At 41.0% G+C, this 16539-nt stretch overlaps 1 protein-coding gene across 4 annotated transcripts in view; it reads left to right on the top strand.

The window, feature by feature from the left end:
- The first annotated feature begins 2405 nt into the window (after positions 1–2405).
- The window catches only part of TCTN1 (tectonic family member 1), a 29069-nt gene continuing 14935 nt past the window's right edge, over positions 2406–16539 (top strand). For 3 of the 4 annotated variants that reach the window (XM_079942385.1, XM_079942386.1, XM_079942384.1), the window contains exons 1-5: positions 2406–2668; positions 5491–5611; positions 11450–11580; positions 13164–13315; positions 14829–14916. In XM_079942385.1, the coding sequence (XP_079798511.1) occupies positions 2449–2668; positions 5491–5611; positions 11450–11580; positions 13164–13315; positions 14829–14916 (712 nt within the window). In that variant the 5' untranslated portion in view covers positions 2406–2448. The remainder of the gene's footprint in view (positions 2669–5490; positions 5612–11449; positions 11581–13163; positions 13316–14828; positions 14917–16539) is intronic. The other variant, XM_079942387.1, reaches the window with a different exon arrangement.

Raw genomic sequence — 16539 nt, 5'->3', positions numbered from 1 at the left:
CTGGGTGTTGATTTAGAAATGAATTACTCGACAGTTCACTTCAGTCAAAACAATAGAGTCAGTCCTTTCTCCTCACACAGGCTTCATCTCCTGTCGTTCTAAGAAATCCCTTTATAAAGCCTAATGATTCTGCCTCCCTATTTGTAAAATATTTGGCTCAGATGTATAAAGATGGGTGTATATACTTAATCATAGGCAAAACTGCATACTTAGTTTTAGACAGATTAGAAGCCACGACTTTAGCAATAATAATAACAACAATAATAGTCAACTCACCCCAAACCACACCAAAGACCAAGACAGAGGGGTATCACTGCTATATGAAGTCAGACTCAGCTATTTTTCCACCCAGCTACTCCTGTCTTTGGTTTTTCAGGCTCCTCACGTGCGGCAGCTTCCAAGTGCAGAATTCCAAAAAGCTGAAATTGTCTTGATTCCTCCCAACGTTGGCACAGGCTATAAGGAATTGAGAATGCCAATAATCCTAGAGAAACAGATGGACATTTTAGATCACAAACATTTACGCACAACGCAAATGCTGCAGTTTTGGACAAAATATGGAAATAGATCTTGGCCATTCTTTGTGTCCTTCCATCTTAATGAGGGAATCTGCCAAGGCCGGGGGACAAGGAAGAGAGAAAGGATCCTTTGGGTTGAAAGATGAAAAAAAAACCTGGCAGAAAGGAGTCGGCTGTGAAATGAAAAGTTTCAATGTTCCCAAGGTTTGCAAAATGGATCTGAGCTGATGCAGCCCTCATCTTGACTGTATAAAATGTCATAAAATTACTTTTGGGCCACCTACGGAGTGTTTGAGATTGAACCAAAAGGGGTGGTGAGATTATTTCCCAAACCATAAACTCGAAAATGTTAGAACTGACGGTCACTTTATCAAAATTTAATCCAACAGGCTAAAATTTCAAAACAGAAAATAGGACAACATGATTGACAGATACTAAGGTATAGAAAAGAAAGTAGAGGCCTGGAAGTAAAGAGAAGATTGAAAAACAAGTCATCCTGGATTTAGAAGTTGTGAGATGAAGGTTTGGAAAATAATAGTTTTTTTTTTAAAGGAAAGCGTTACATACAAGCATTATTAAAAGTGGTCCAGAATTTCAGGTGGATGTTAAAACAATCCTCTGTAGAAAAGAATTGGAAATATCTGTATTACACATTTGATCCAATTATATTTTATACACTTTCTCTGGAATGCCATAGGAAGGTGCTAAATATGTCATTTTGATGATTTAGCTTTGCTGTATAAATTTAATAAACTAGGTATATATACTGTTTTGGCATTCTTCTTTTTTTTAATTTTAATTAATTTATTTATTTAGTTTTGGCTGCGCCGTGGCTTGTGGGATCTTAGCTCCCCAGGGATGGAACCCAGGCCCCCAGCAGTGAAAGCGCCAAGTCCTAACCACTGGACCAACAGGGAATTCCCTTGGCATTCTTCCAAATTGGAAAAATGTGTTTCCTGAATAATTACCATGATACGTTTAAGTATTTTCACATTCACTTCTGAATTGTAAGGAGATTAAGTATCAAAGATATAGCCAACATACCTGGGCTGGAATACTTCTATAAATATGGCAGCTTAGAACTGAGGGGCTTCCCTGAGTCTTGTGGTCTTCAATTCATTTTGTAGAGTTACAGTAGATTTGCCTTGTTTTTTCCTTTTAACACCTATAAATCATTCTATTTAATTTTTGTCAATTTTTTTTGTCTGTAGAAAAAGTTATTAAGTTTTCATCTGTCCCCCTTATCACAACACAGTGAACAGAAGTTATCTGGCGACTTCCTGGGATACAAGCCCTAGAGGTAGTTACTATCCCTGTCATACAGATGAGAAAACCGAGGCTCAGAGAGCCTAAGTGGGCTAAAACAAAAACGGCAAAGAAAGTGTCGACAGGTGTGAGACAGAGAAAATTCAAGGATAGTGATGTGATCTCTGCTCCTTCAAAAAGCCCTATTTAGTAGCTTTAGGAGAGTGGGTCCCCAAATTTCTGTCCCCCCCACTGGTTGCATTAGGACATTTGTTAAAAATATTGATCCTTGGACCCTGCCCTAGGCTTATTGATTCAGAATCCCCTGAGGCGGAACCTGGAAATCCGCATTTTTTAAACAAGTACCGCAGTCCGCTTGGAAACCACATGCGGGATTCACAAGCCCCAGGTGTCCACTGGCTTCACACTGCCCCGGGCCCGCGTTCCACAGTCCCGCCCCTCTCCCCCGCCCCCATCCCCGCCTCTTGTGCCGGCCCCGCCCCCGCCCCGCCCCTGCCCCGCCCTCCGCCCTCCGCCCTCCGCCCGCCTCGCCCAGGCCCCGCCCTCCGCCCCCAGCCTCTCGCGTCCTCTCGCGACCCTTCCCGTGATGCCCCGCACCCAGCCGCCGCGGTTGCCAGGTAGCGCGCGGTCCTTGGCTGGTAGCTGCGCGGGTTTCCGCTTGGTGATGGAGCTGCGGGATCTCCCGCCGCTCCTGCTCTTGCTCGTGGACTGCTGGGCCTCCGTGAGCGCCCAGGCCGGGGACACCCCGGTGGTGACGACGGAGGCCCTGAGCTCCACGAAGCCAGCCCCGACGACTTTCCGACCTGCTGTATCTCCTAGGCCCCATGAAACCCCCAGAGCTCCCAGGCCCTCCTCCGACCCCAGGCCCACCCCGGTCACGGACGGTGGGTACCAAGTGCCAATTCCTGGGGATCTACAGTGATCCAGACTGCGGGGGGTGGTAGCCCGGGTGAGGATGTAATAATAATGATAGTAAACGTTTATTGACCACTTGTGTGCAGGCATTGCTAAGTGTTTCATAGGCATTAATTCTCTCAACAACCGTTAGAGGTAGATGTTATTGTTCACTGTCAGACAGATGAGAAAACCGAGGCTCAGAGAGGCCAAGTGGGACAATATAAAAAGCTTTGAAAGTACTTGCAGTGGTCTTGGACAACATTAACGCTAAAGGTGATAATGAATGAATACTTGCTTGCAGCTTTGCAGCTGAACACGAAATTAAATCGAAAGTTTGTAGACAGTTGTGGGAATTAAGTGCATAGGATACATTGAACTTTTCACTTATCAAAAAGAGACGCAAAAAGTCTAGTTTACTGAAAGTGACTAGGTCAAGGCCCCTGTCTGTTGACTTGAATTATAAGAACCCAGGATTCCTCCTGTGTTGAGTTGGAGGTGGGAAGTTATGGGGTGAGGGGTTATATCCACTTCTCAAGATTCATCTTTAGGGATAATTGACATATTTCTCAGAAAGTGATCTAATCCTTGAGTCACACATTTGGTGACTATTTAGTAATCTGATTCGACATGGATGACTTCAGGGGATAGCTGTGACTCCAAGATAGAGTGCAAACTTTTGTGAATATGCATTTTTCTGGGGTGAGAGTTCGTAGCAGTGAGTAGTTTGTCAAAGGGGTTTGTGATCTCAAAAAAATCCCTTTTAAGCCCTCTGACTGTAACTCCAATAGGTATGCAGTATTTTTTATCCCTTCTTAAGAGAAAAAGATCTTTTCTTAAATTGAGTAAGGTTCAGTATTAGTAGATAGAAAAGTCATCATTGGCTGACATTCTGAACTCTAGGACTTCAGTTACTGAACCATTATTTCTCCTTTATAAATTATGAGTAGTCCTGAGAAAAAGTACAGAGAAATATATTTGCTATTTCAATATAAAAAAAAGCTTTGTTTTATATCAAAACTATTTATTTGATGAATTAGGGAAGTTAAGTGATAAATTGGGACAGAATACAGCAGAGTATTCAATATCTGAAATTCTCTAAGATTTTTTGGACTGAGTTGTCTTTTATCCATGTAAATATTTCATCTGTTAATGCACTTTCTCCCCAAAATGAAGCTGTTCATGAACCATCATTAATAGGTGTTCAGGGCTGTTTTTCCAAAATGGGAGGGTGAATTTACACTTTCCTTTGTCTTTTTAAAGGGCCTCTGTTTAGACCTGTGCAAGTAATGATAATAAATGACAGCTGGCATTTATTAACTGCTTACTGTGTAGCAGCCCCTGTGCTAAGCATTTCATCTGTGATGTATCTCATTTAATCCTTATAACAACCTTAGGATGTTGGGTTATTCCCATTTTTCATGTTAGTGAATTACTTGCCTGATTTTAGGTCACACCCTGGGTACGTGTTGTAGCAGGAGACTGACTGGGAGTGGAGAACTGGGCAGCCGTTTGCAGAATGGGTTACAGGTGGAAGAGAAGGATGATAACTTTCATCTTGAATGTGAGCTCTGTTCATTAGTACCCTGTAGACGTGAAGAGGCTTGGAAGAGCAGCTGAGTGCTACTTAGACCCTGGGAGTGCTCAACAGATACTTGTTGGCTGATTAAGTATACTCACATGGATAGAGACCTTTTTTTTTCCTAAGTAAAGTTATTAAACACTATTGCTTTGTCCCTAGTAGTCTTATAGCTACCTACTTACAAAGGCGTTAAGTTTTGTAAAACAAATCAACATTAATTTTGAACACATAAGGCAGGGTGCCTCAACACTTCTAAGCACACAGAGGAGTCCTTGGCTAGAGGGAAACATTGTAAAATAATTCATAAATGCAAATAAGAATGTTGTATGTATTGTCTACCAACATTTGCTTGAGATCCCTTTTTTAAATTTGTTTGTGCATGAAATCCTTTTTCAAAAAAAGAAAAAACATTACAGGTAAGATTGAAGCACTGATATTATTCCCTCCCTTCCAGCAGTAATTAAACTACCATGAGTTCAGTATTTATCATTCTCATGCTCTGCTATCTCTTTAAAAGTTTTTTGCCCCCCTGTTTGACAGACTAAAATAGGGAATTAAAAATCCAGGTAGTCATCATTAGTAAAAATTAAAATTTGCTAAGTGGGGCTTCCTACCTCTTCCCATGCTTTTATTGTCTGAATTATGAAAGATATTTCTAGGATCCCAAGTACAAAGAACTTGAGCCAGTTTGATTCTTGGCCAGTAGCCTGTGAATGTGGGCTCAGCTTCAAAGCTGCAGTTGACGTCTGAGGAGAGGAACAAGATAGAGAACCCTGATTCTTGGCAGCCTTAAGTGGGCCCTTCCTCTGAATTGGAATCTCTGGAGGAGGGGCTCAGGAGTCTGCAGTGTTAAACTGGTGGTTCTTTTGGTCAGGCAATCGATTTACTGTGGTGGTTCTTAAACCTGTTTTAATTATCAGCATCACCTGGAAAGTTTTTGAAAAACAGGTGTCTGGTTTCATAGTTAGCTTACCAAATCAGAGTCTTTCTAGGTAGAATACAAACAGAACTTTCCAGGTGAGTCAGATGATTATCCACTTTGGGGAAACCTTGGATGGAGGAGTGCTCAAACTGACTTATTTTCACTTCGCAAATTTCCCCCAAAGTGCAATAGGAAAAGTAAAATGGACCTTCTGTATGAGATGGATTTTTGGTACCTTGCAGTGGCAGGGGGGCAGTCACTACCTGCTGATTGTGACGCCCCGCACCCCACCTCTCTTGTTTCTGTAGTTGCTGCTCTGTGTGTCTGTGACTTGTCTCCAGCACTGTGTGATGTCAACTGCTGTTGTGATCCTGATTGCAGCTCCGTGGATTTCAGTGTCTTTTCTGCCTGCTCAATCCCAGTTGTCATGTAAGTTTGTGACACATGCAGCTTTGATAAAATTGGACCAAGATTATAAAATTTTGGGACAGAAAGTGAAAAATCCCCCAGGCTGAAAAACGCAAACCTGATTTTCTGAATTTTGCATCATTCAGAAGTCATGCTGTCCAAACCAATATGTACAAGAGTGTCTATCCCTTATTTGCATCCAGCCAGATGATAGCTCAGGCAAAAGAGAAGAGAGAGTGTACTTTTTACAAAGGGTATAATGAAATCTCTGTGTTCAGATACTGAATTACGTTTCACTGTGATTTGTAAACAGATAAGGTGTCACATTTTTGTATCTGTGAATTAGTCTCATGTATAGCCTAGGGTGAAAAGTACAGTTTAATTTTACAGCTTTTGTTGTAGACATAATACTTGGAACAAAAAATTAAATAGATAGGAAAGCTTTGTTTATACTTTTCTGATGGACGAATCTACCAGGAATTCTCACAGTTCACATTGTCTAGGAGAATAATGGAAAACGACATTCCCAGTTGATTATAAGGTAAAGAAATAATCTCTTCTGATTTATCTGCTTCTCATAATTCAGATAAAATAGCAGCACTTAGGAGAGGTTAATTTATTCAGGATGGGACCAGTTTATTATTCAGAGATAGCTAATTTACATTTAGTCTTGTATCAAGTTTTAGCGATTGAAACTTGATAGGTTGAATGCTTTTTGGAAGTGTGATGTGTTTTTCCCATGGGAAATTTTATTGCCCAATGGGAAATTGAATCTACTTCTTTTTTTTTTAAATTAATTAATTAATTAATTTTTGGCCATGTTGGGTCTTTGTTGCTGCGGTGCGGGCTTTCTGTATTTGCGGTGAGCGGGGGCCACCCCTCGCTGCAGTGCACGGGCCTCTCATTGTCGTGGCTTCTCTTGTTGCGGAGCACAGGCTCCAGGCACGCGGGCCTCAGCAGCTGTGGCATGTGGACTCAGTAGTTGTGGCTTGCAGGCTCTAGAGCTCAGGCTCAGTAGTTGTGGAGCACGAGCTTAGCTGCTCCACGGCATGTAGGATCCCCCCCCCGGCCAGGGCTCGAACCCGTGTCCCCTGCATTGGCAGGCAGACTCTCAACCACTGAGCCACCAGGGAAGCCCTGAATCTACTTCTGATATTGTAAAAATGCTTGGAGCATGGGGTGTTGTAGTCAGATTATTTTTTTTTATTTTTATTTTTTTTTGTGGTACGTGGGCCTCTCACTGTTGTGGCCTCTCCCGTTGCGGAGCACAAGCTCCGGACGCGCAGGCTCAGTGGCCATGGCGCACAGGCCTAGCCGTTCCGCAGCATGTGGGATCTTCCCGGACCGGGGCATGAACCCGTGTCCCCTGCATCGGCAGGTGGACTCTCAACCACTGCGCCACCAGGGAAACCCTAGTCAGATTATTTTTCTGTCTAGCTGGACTATATTGTAGTTCAGTCTTTGTTGAAAATCATTCTGTTTTCCTGTCTTAGTAAGTACCAGGAGCCTGAGAGTGAGGTATCTGCTCCAATCTGAGATCATTATTTAGAATGTAATTGTTTAAAAAAAATTAGCCAGTATTGTAATTTTAGATATAGACTATTTAGAATGGGGGTCAGCCAGCTTTTTTCTGTAAAAGGCCACATAATAAATACTTTAAGCTTTGCAGGCCATAATGGTCTCTGCTGCAACTTCTCAACTCTGCCATTGTTGAGCAAAAGCAGCATTGGCAATACGTAAATGAATGGGCATGACTATGTTTCAGTAAAACTTATTTACAAAATTAGGTGTGGTTTGTGGACCTCATGGTTTAGAAGTTAGAGCTGAATTTGTAGTGCCCTCAGGAGAGGACCTCAGAATTTTTTGAGTTAGTTTTGCTTGTGACTTTCTCCTGAATATGGAGTGTAGAAATACTGAAATCAAAACTAATAGTTCTAATTAATTGTGTGTTCTTGTTATGTAGATTCCAACTCATAAAAAGTTTATTTACATTTGCTGAACTGTCATCAGCTAGTCCTATCGTCCAATAACTTGTAAATTTATTGTTAAGATTATTGGATTAATGTCTGTTTTCCTCATGAGATGTAAGCTTCTTGAGAGTAAGAATTATCTTTTATATACCATTTACCAGTAGTGCCTAGCACAGCTCCTGCCACATAGTTGGACCTCATTAAAAATGAGTTAAATGGATGAATGAATTTCTCCCCTCCACCCCTAACTGACCCTCAAGTATCCCCTTTTGACTTTCTCTACCCAGGCAGAAATCCAGGCCAGAAACCTGGAGGCTACCCTGGCTCCTGTCTCTTCCTTGCCTTCTCACATCTAAAGCCGTCTTTCACATCTCACCATGCCTTTCCTGAGCCCTCCTGTGTGCCAGTACCAGGGATTTAAAGATGAGTTAGACATGGTCTTGCCTTCAAAGAGCTCATGAATAAGGGAGACAGATGAGTGGATGGCAGTTTCTGCCCCAGACACTAGGAGAACTCAGAGGAGTGGCATCTAACCCAGAGAGTGGGAGTAGGGAGGTCTTTCTAGAAAATAACTGAGCTGGGTTCTGAAGAACAAGTAGAAGTTGGCCAGCGTGGAATCAGGAAGGGCATTCCAGGCCAAGGGAGCTGCATAGGGGTGAAGGAATACAGCCTGTTGCCTTAACTGCAGGTAACTCAGCATGGCTAGGGAAGGGTGGAGCCAGAGGAGTGTGGGGAACGGCAGGGGTCAAATTCTGAGGGGCTTTGTGTGTATGCTGAGGGGTTTGGATTTTTCCTGAATTCTTCAGGGGGCCGGGAAGTGAGGTGATTAGATACCCAACTTAATAAATTTAGCAGCAGCATGGACAGTAGATCACAGGGCCCAGGCCTGGTAACAGGGAACCAAGTAGGAAGCTATTGCAGATGAGGATTAATAGGTGCCCTCTCTTTTACCCCTGAAGGTTGTGATAGTGGGACTAAAGAGAAATGTACGGATGTGATACTGATTCACTGCACAGGATTGGAGAGCTGCCTGACTCGAAGGGGAGGGGTGAAGAGTCCCATTCTGCTGAGTTGTCTTTTACGATTGCCCTCATATTTATCCATTCCTACTTTCTTCCTCTTCATAAGCTCACGCCTCGACTTATCACTCACTTGCTAAAGAACCTTCAAAAACTCTCATTACCTACAGAATCCATAACCTGGATTCATATCCATCCCAGCCTCTTTCAGATCTTATTTCCTACTAACCCCATTTGGTATCTACCATCCAGCCCACCTTTGGTACTCTGTTTTCCAAATACCATCAGTACATTACCCATCCTTGGCCAATGTCATTCTTGTACTTGGATTAGTGTCCCATTCCCTTTCTGTCTGATTCCTACTCATCCTTTAAGGCCCAGTAGGACTCGTAGATTTTTCAGTGCTGGATCTTTTCTTATTAATACTACTCACAGTTTTTCAAAAATATTCTTTATGCCTACAATAACAACTGATATACCATTAGAACTATACAGAGCATTTGGAAAAGAGGCCAGTTACAAAATAAATCAATACCCCATCAATAAACATTCAAAAAATATAATGGAAATGGATTCTATTCATAACACCAATAGAATAACATAGTTAGAATTAAACTTAACTATTCAGAATTTTTGTGAAGAAAAACTTCAAAATATAGTGAGACATAAAACATTTGAATAACTGGAGAGATACGGTCTGTGTAGTGGGATGGGAAGAATCATTACTTATACATTTCAATTTATTATAATGTAATTCTAGTCAGATGGGAGAGGGATAATGTCAAAATGATTCTAAAATTCATCTGGAAGAATAAACAGAACAGCCAAGACGTTATTGAATAAGAAGAGCAAACTTCTAGGTTTAAAACAGTTGTAACACTATAATAATGAAAATAATGTGTATTAATTCAAGACAGATTAGTAGGTCATTGGAAGAGAATAGAAAGGCCAAAAATCAGTTGTGTGTACTGATTTTACACCAGCTCACTTTTTAAAAAAGTATTATGTTTTTTTCTACTTACGTATTTAATATAAATATGGTATTTCATCTCTGTGGAGTAAAGGTTGGATCATGATGTAGGATTTACATCCTAAATGATGTAGGATGATTATTTAAAAACAAAAAACGTTAGGTTCCTGCTTCATAGCATTACATCGAAGTAAATTACCAAGAGATAGAAACGTTAAAAAAAATTAATGAGCAAATGAAAAATATAGGTGAACATTTATTAATCTTGGGTTAGGGAATGTCTTTTAAGCATAAACCCAAAGGCAAACTATAAAAGAAAAGATTGGCAACTTCATTATTTTTTAAAAAAATCAGGTACTTCCCTGGTGGCACAGTGGATAAGAATCCGCCTGCCAATGCAGGGGACACAGGTTCAATCCCTGGTCCAGGAAGATCCCACATGCCACGGAACAGCTAAGCCCTTGCGCCACAACTACTGAGCCTGCACTCTAGAGCCCGCAAGCCACAACTACTGAGCCCGCGTGCTGCAACTACTGAAGCCCACGCACCTAGAGCCCATGCTCGGCAACAAGAGAAGCCACTGCAATGAGAAGCCCGTGCACCGCAACGAAGGGTAGCCCCTGCTCGCCACAAGTAGAGAAAGCCCACATGCAGCAACGAAGACCCAACGCAGCCAAAAAAAAAAAAAAATATATATATATATATATATATATATATATGGGTTATTATAAGTCAATGAGAAGACAAACGTTCTAATAAAAAATGGTCAACTTACTGAAGAATAAATACCAGTAAGCAGAAACTATATGGAAAAATATTTAACCTCACTAGTAAAAGAGAAAATTCAAATTTAAACAATGAGATAACAGGCTTTTGCCCATGAAATTGGCAAAGGGTAAAAACTGAATGATAATATCCAATCTTGGCAAGAGTACAGGAAATACGCTCTCTTATTATTACAGTGTTGGTAAGGATGCATCTTGCCTTTCTGGAAGGCGATTTGGCAGTATGTCCCAGAAGCCTTAAATTACGCGTACCTACCTTTTGACCCAGCAATTCCACTTCAGGAGATATGGCCTAAGGAAATAAATGGCGATATTAATAAAAATGTATGTACAAGGATGTCATTACAGCATTATATATAATCGGGGAAAATTAGAAACAGCCTAGATCAACAGTAGAGGATTGGTTAAAAAAATTGGGAGTATCTTAATAAATTGGTATAAATGAAGCTATTTAGTATAATAATACAAAAACATATTTGATATGGGAAATATTGGGCACTATATATTAAGTGAAAAAAAGCCTTAAAGCAGTATGTAATATCTCATTTTTGTTATATCTCTATGCCATATCTATCAGTATCAAATAGATTAGGGTTTGTTAAGTCTAGGATTGGTTGAAGATTTATCTGTACTGTAACTTCTAAGCCCCGAAACTTCCAGATGACGTTACATTTTCTCATTCTCACAATCCTTTGTGAAGACAGCTTTATTCTAAAGATTAGGAATTTTGGATCCATTCTGAGTACTTATAAACAATCTGAAGTTCTGCAAAATTTTATGTAATTGATTCTGTCAGAGTTTGCAAGGTTCATTTACATCAAAATTATACTCTGATCTATATTCCATACTTGACAAGATTTTCTTAAAGGTGATTCTAGTTGTCTTCATATTTTCATTTTAAAGGCATTTTAAAGGAAGAAGTTTAAAATGCCAAACAATTTAACACTGAATAAACTAAATAAAAGTGGATTCAATTCTAACATCGCACTTTCATAATATCCTCCATGTAGTTGTTAACATAGTATAGTGCAAGCATCTGACAGTTTTAAAATAATCTTGCTAAGATTGTGTGCATTTGCCTTAAAACTTTGTCTTATTATTTTTTTAATTTTCAGGGGTGATAGTCAGTTTTGTAGTCAAAAAGCAGCCATCTATTCATTGAATTTTACAGCAGACCCACCTCAGAGAGTATTTAAACTTGTTAACCAAATCAATCCATCTATTTTCTGCATTCACATTACAAACTGTAAGTATTTGATGGTGATATACTTTGTGAAACTCTGAAAATTTTTTTCTTTTAAAAATTCTTTTATGGAAAAATGTCCCATTGTTAGATTTAAAGCAGTTATTCTGTGGTTTGGCTAGAGTTTATCTTGAGGCCATTCCACAGACAACTGCAAGTAACTTTATAAACCTGTGGCCATGCACGTTTTCTTTAATTGTGCTTGTGTAGTTATCTTTTGAAATCTCATACTTTATTTCAAAGGTGTTTATAATATGTAAACATGCATAGGAATCTAGATTTATTTGGGGGGGGTGTGTGTGTGTGTGTATGTATGTGTGTGTGTGTGTTTTACTTTATTTCCTCCTGATTTAATAGTTGAGAATCAGGTTCAGCTTTGGTTTCAGGTTCCCTTTTTCTCTTTTATTTTTACTAAGAATATTTGCATGAAAACAGGATCTTTATTTTTTTATTTCTTTATTTTTTTTTTGCGGTATGCAGGCCTCTCACTGTTGTGGCCTCTCCCGTTGCGGAGCACAGGCTCCGGACACGCAGGCTCAGTGGCCATGGCTCACAGGCCTAGCCGCTCCACGGCATGTGGGATCTTCCCGGACTGGGGCACAAACCTGTGTCCCCTGCATCGGCAGGCGGACTCTCGACCACTGCGCCACCAGGGAAGCCCCAGGATCTTTATTTATTTATTTTTTTAAATTTTTTTATTTTTTTAACATCTTTATTGGAGTATAATTGCTCTACAGTGGTGTGTTAGTTTCTGCTTTTGGGAGGTCTGAGGTCTTCTGCCAGCGTTCAGTAGGTGTTCTGTAGGAGTTGTTCCACGTGTAGATGTATTTCTGGTGTATCTGTGGGGAGGAAGGTGATCTCCGCGTCTTACTCTTCCGCTATCTTCAAGGTCCCCCCCAGGATCTTTATTTTTATCTGAGCATTTAGCTCAGTTAGGTGTCTAGTTCCAAAGTACATGTGAGTGTAAAATGTTATCAAGATATCAAAGATCAGAGACACATTTATGGTTTTATCTAACTTTATTGTCTTTTCAGAGTGTCTTTATATTTTGTTCCTTTGCACCTGAACATTTAGGCGATTGCTCTGTGATTTGTAATCTGAGGTAATGACTGGTCAGTCATTGTCATGTTCTCTGACATAACAGGCCCAGTGAACAGACCAGCCTGTTCCCTCCTCTTCCCACCTCTTATGTACAGGGCACATTATCCTCCTGGGCTTTGGAGGTGGCTGTGTGAGGGTAGAAACAGGGTCTTTCATTCCCATAGCCATCTGGAGAGAGTTGTCCCTTAGAGGTTTATGCAGCAGATGCCTCAGTCCATGGGCCAGAGAAAGAGATTGATTATTATTGGTTTCTCTTGTGCTCTTTACCTGTAGGCTTTAGAAACCATTGCTTCCACAATAGAGAAAACCCTATTTATTTAATAAGATTCAAGAAATCTTGGGGAAAGTGAATATAAAAAGAGACACTTTAGTGTCTTCACATCAACCTTAATGCTACTGAAAGTTGTTTCCAAAATACTACATATGTTATATATACTATACATGTTATGTTTTATACTGATCTAAAATGTTTTTTCTAAAAACAGATAAACCTGCATTATCCTTTATTAATCCGGAAGTGCCTGATGAAAGCAATTTTGATAAATTGATGAAAACATCGGATGGTTTTTCAACGAATGCAGAATCAGATGTTTCCTTGACAACCAAACCGGATGCTCCAAATACTGCAAAATATGAGGTGAGCCAGGAACTTAAGTCCACTCATCCCGTCACAAATATCTTGTCTTTGTAAGTTAACTTTTCAGTTTGTTCCCAGTAAACGGGCTTTCCTGAGACACAGAATTCATATTATAAACTAAAAAACTTAATGTGCGTGCTTGTAGATCAAAGATCATGAAAATTAAACTTGAGTAGTTGAATTCTAACATAGGGTTGTGAGGCATTTATTCTGTGGTAAGCTTGCATTTGTCTCTGCAGAATTTTTTCTTTTCCACCTCAAAAGATGCAGCAAAGTGCTTTTTTCTTTGCAAAAAAAAAAAAAATTTGCAAAGATGCAAATTTTATGCATCTTCCTGTGTCACTATAAAAGTTACCACTTCTTGAGAATTTCCCATGTGCCAGGCACTGTGCAGAGCTTTTCAGACATAATTGCACACAACCCTGGGAAGGATGTGTCATTGTCTCCATTTAAGTGATGAGGAAAACAGAGGTATAGGAAGGAACTAGTGTTGGAGCTATATTTTACTGGTACAAAGTATTCCTTCCATGGATGTGTCGTTATTTATTATTGAGTCATTCCACTATTTACCAGACATTCGTTTCTAGTTTCTGCTATTGTAAATAATCCACAATAAACATTCCTATAGGTACATATATATATATACATATATATATATATTTTTTTGGCTGTGTTGGGTCCGTTGCTGTGCACGGGCTTTCTCTAGTTGTGGCGAGCGGGGGCTACTCTTCATCGCGGCACGCAGGCTTCTCATTGCGGTAGCTTTTCTTGTTGCAGAGCATGGGCTCTAGGCACATGGGCTTCAGTAGTTGTGGCCCGCAAGCTCAGTAGTTGGGGCTCACGGCCCTGGAGTGTGCGGGCTTCAGTAGATGGGACACATGGGCTCAGTAGTTGTGGCTCTTGGGCTCTAGAGTGCAGGTTCAGCAGTTATAGCACACGGGCTTAGTTGCTCCGTGGCATGTGGGATCTTCCTGGACCATGGATCAAACCCGTGTCCCCTGCATTGGCAGGTGGATTCTTAACCATTGCACCACCAGGGAAGTCCCTAAATACATATATTTTTGTCTGATTAAACCTTAGGATATGTTCCTATAAACGGGTTAACTTGGTCAAAGTGAATGGGAATTTAAAATACCGATACCAGATTGCTCTCCAGAAAGATTGCAGGAATTTATACTCCCAGCTCTGGTGAAGGACAGGGCTTGTTTCCCCCTTGCTGGCACCTGTGTCAGCTTCCTACATACCCTTCCAGTGGAATGGAAATAAAATTGCCTAGAATAAAAAAGCCTGCAAATGCAGTAACATGCGTACACAGAAACACACATCCTTAAAAGGAAAAGGGTGGGGCAGCTAGTTAGAGGTAAGCTCCCTGCGGACAAGGACCACATCTGTTTTTTAATCACCCCTGTGTTCCCGATGCCTGCAGTGCTGCCTGTCACATAGTAGGTGTGCAGTAAGTGTTGAAGGAACACCTTAGTTGCACCTTGACAGCTGTTTGTTGTTCTGTTTGCAGTATGGGGTTCATTTGCAGACTTCACATTCATTTCTGAGATTTCCTTCTCCCCTTACATCATCTCTGTGCACCGATAATAACCCTGCAGGTAAGAGAGTGGGCACTTTTCTTCCTCTCTGCAAACAGAGTTTGTTCTTAGTTTATATTTATAGTAGTCATAATTAAACAGACTTCGTAACTAGAAACAGAGAGTCTTAGAGTTGAAAGAGGCCTCAACGGTTGAATAGTTCAGTTTCCCACCCAGTGCCAGAATCTTTTCTACAACATGCAGTCACTGTTTGAGCACTTGCAATGATGGGGAACTCACTACTTGTAACCAGCCCATTAAGTTGTTTAACTCTTTCAGTTGTTGGAAAGTTCTTTTTTTAAAAAAATATTTATTTATTTGGCTGCAGCAGGTCTTAGTTGCAGCATGCAGGATCTTTTAGTTGCAGCATGTGGGATCTAGTTCCCTGACGGGGGATCGAACCCGGGCCCCCCTGCATTGGGAGCATGAAGTCTTAACCACAGGACCACCAAGGAGGTCCCTGTTGGAAAGTTCTTTCCTCGCTGGAGCTAAAGTTTGTCAGTAGTTAACACTGATTAACTGTATGCTGGGTATTGTGTAAAGTGCTTGCATGTGTTTTTCCATGTGATCCTTACAATGATCCTCTAAGGGAGGGTTGTTTTCATTATTTAGATGAGGAAACTGAGAAACATTCAGTTTCTTACTCAGGCGATGGTGGAGCAGGGATACAACCCATGCAGCTGCCTCCCATGGGTCCTGCTTCTCCTTCAGGAGCATCATAGACTCCATGGAGTAACCCTCTTGGCAGTGGAAGGCAATAGGCCTGGCTCTCCAGTCCTTAGCCAGCCTCACACTATGCAGAAACCTGCTAAGCCGTGGATGACAGTATGTGACCTAATGAAGCAACACTTGCTACACGAAGGAAAATGTGTTCTATTGAATAGATGCTTAACCTTGCTCACACAAAGGAACAGTGTAAATTAAAACGAAACTGAGGGACTTCCCTGGTGGCGCAGTATTTAAGAATCTGCCTGCCAATGCAGGGAACATGGGTGTGAGCCCTGGTCCGGGAAGATCCCACATGCTGTGGAACAACTAAGCCCGTGCACCACAACTGCTGAGCCTGTGCTCTAGAGCCCATGAGCCACAACTACTGAGCCCGTGTGCCACAACTACTGAGGCCCGCGTGCCTAGAGCCTGTGCTCTGCAACAAGAGAAGCCACCACAATGAGAAACCTGTGCACCTCACGAAGAGTAGCCCTTGCTCGCCGCAACTAGAGAAAGCCTGCAGGCAGCAACGAAGACCCAATGCAGCCAAAAAAATTAATGAGAAAAAAAAAAAAACAACGAAACTGAGATACTGTTTCCACCTAATAGATTGGCAAAGCGTAAAGAAATTTAAGTCTGTGGATAAATAGGCACTTGTCTATATTGCTGGTGGGACTAAAAATTGGTAAGGCCTCTGTGAAGAGCACTTTGGTATTATGTATCAATATTGCACATGAATATGCCCTTTGACCTAGCTTTTCTACTTATAGGAGTTGGTCCTACAGAAACTCTGGCCCACATGCAAAACAATAGATTGCAGCATTATTATAGCAAAGCTGGAGACAGCTTCCATTAGTGGGGAACTGGTTGAATAAATTATGGCATGTCTATAATAGAATACTAATTCTCCCTAAAAAGAGTAGGAGGAAGCTCTTT

This window comes from Stenella coeruleoalba (assembly GCF_951394435.1).
Source record: "Stenella coeruleoalba genome assembly, chromosome: 14".
In the NCBI taxonomy this organism is placed as follows: Eukaryota; Metazoa; Chordata; class Mammalia; order Artiodactyla; family Delphinidae; genus Stenella; species Stenella coeruleoalba.
This window is presented reverse-complemented; position numbering and strand designations above follow the sequence as displayed.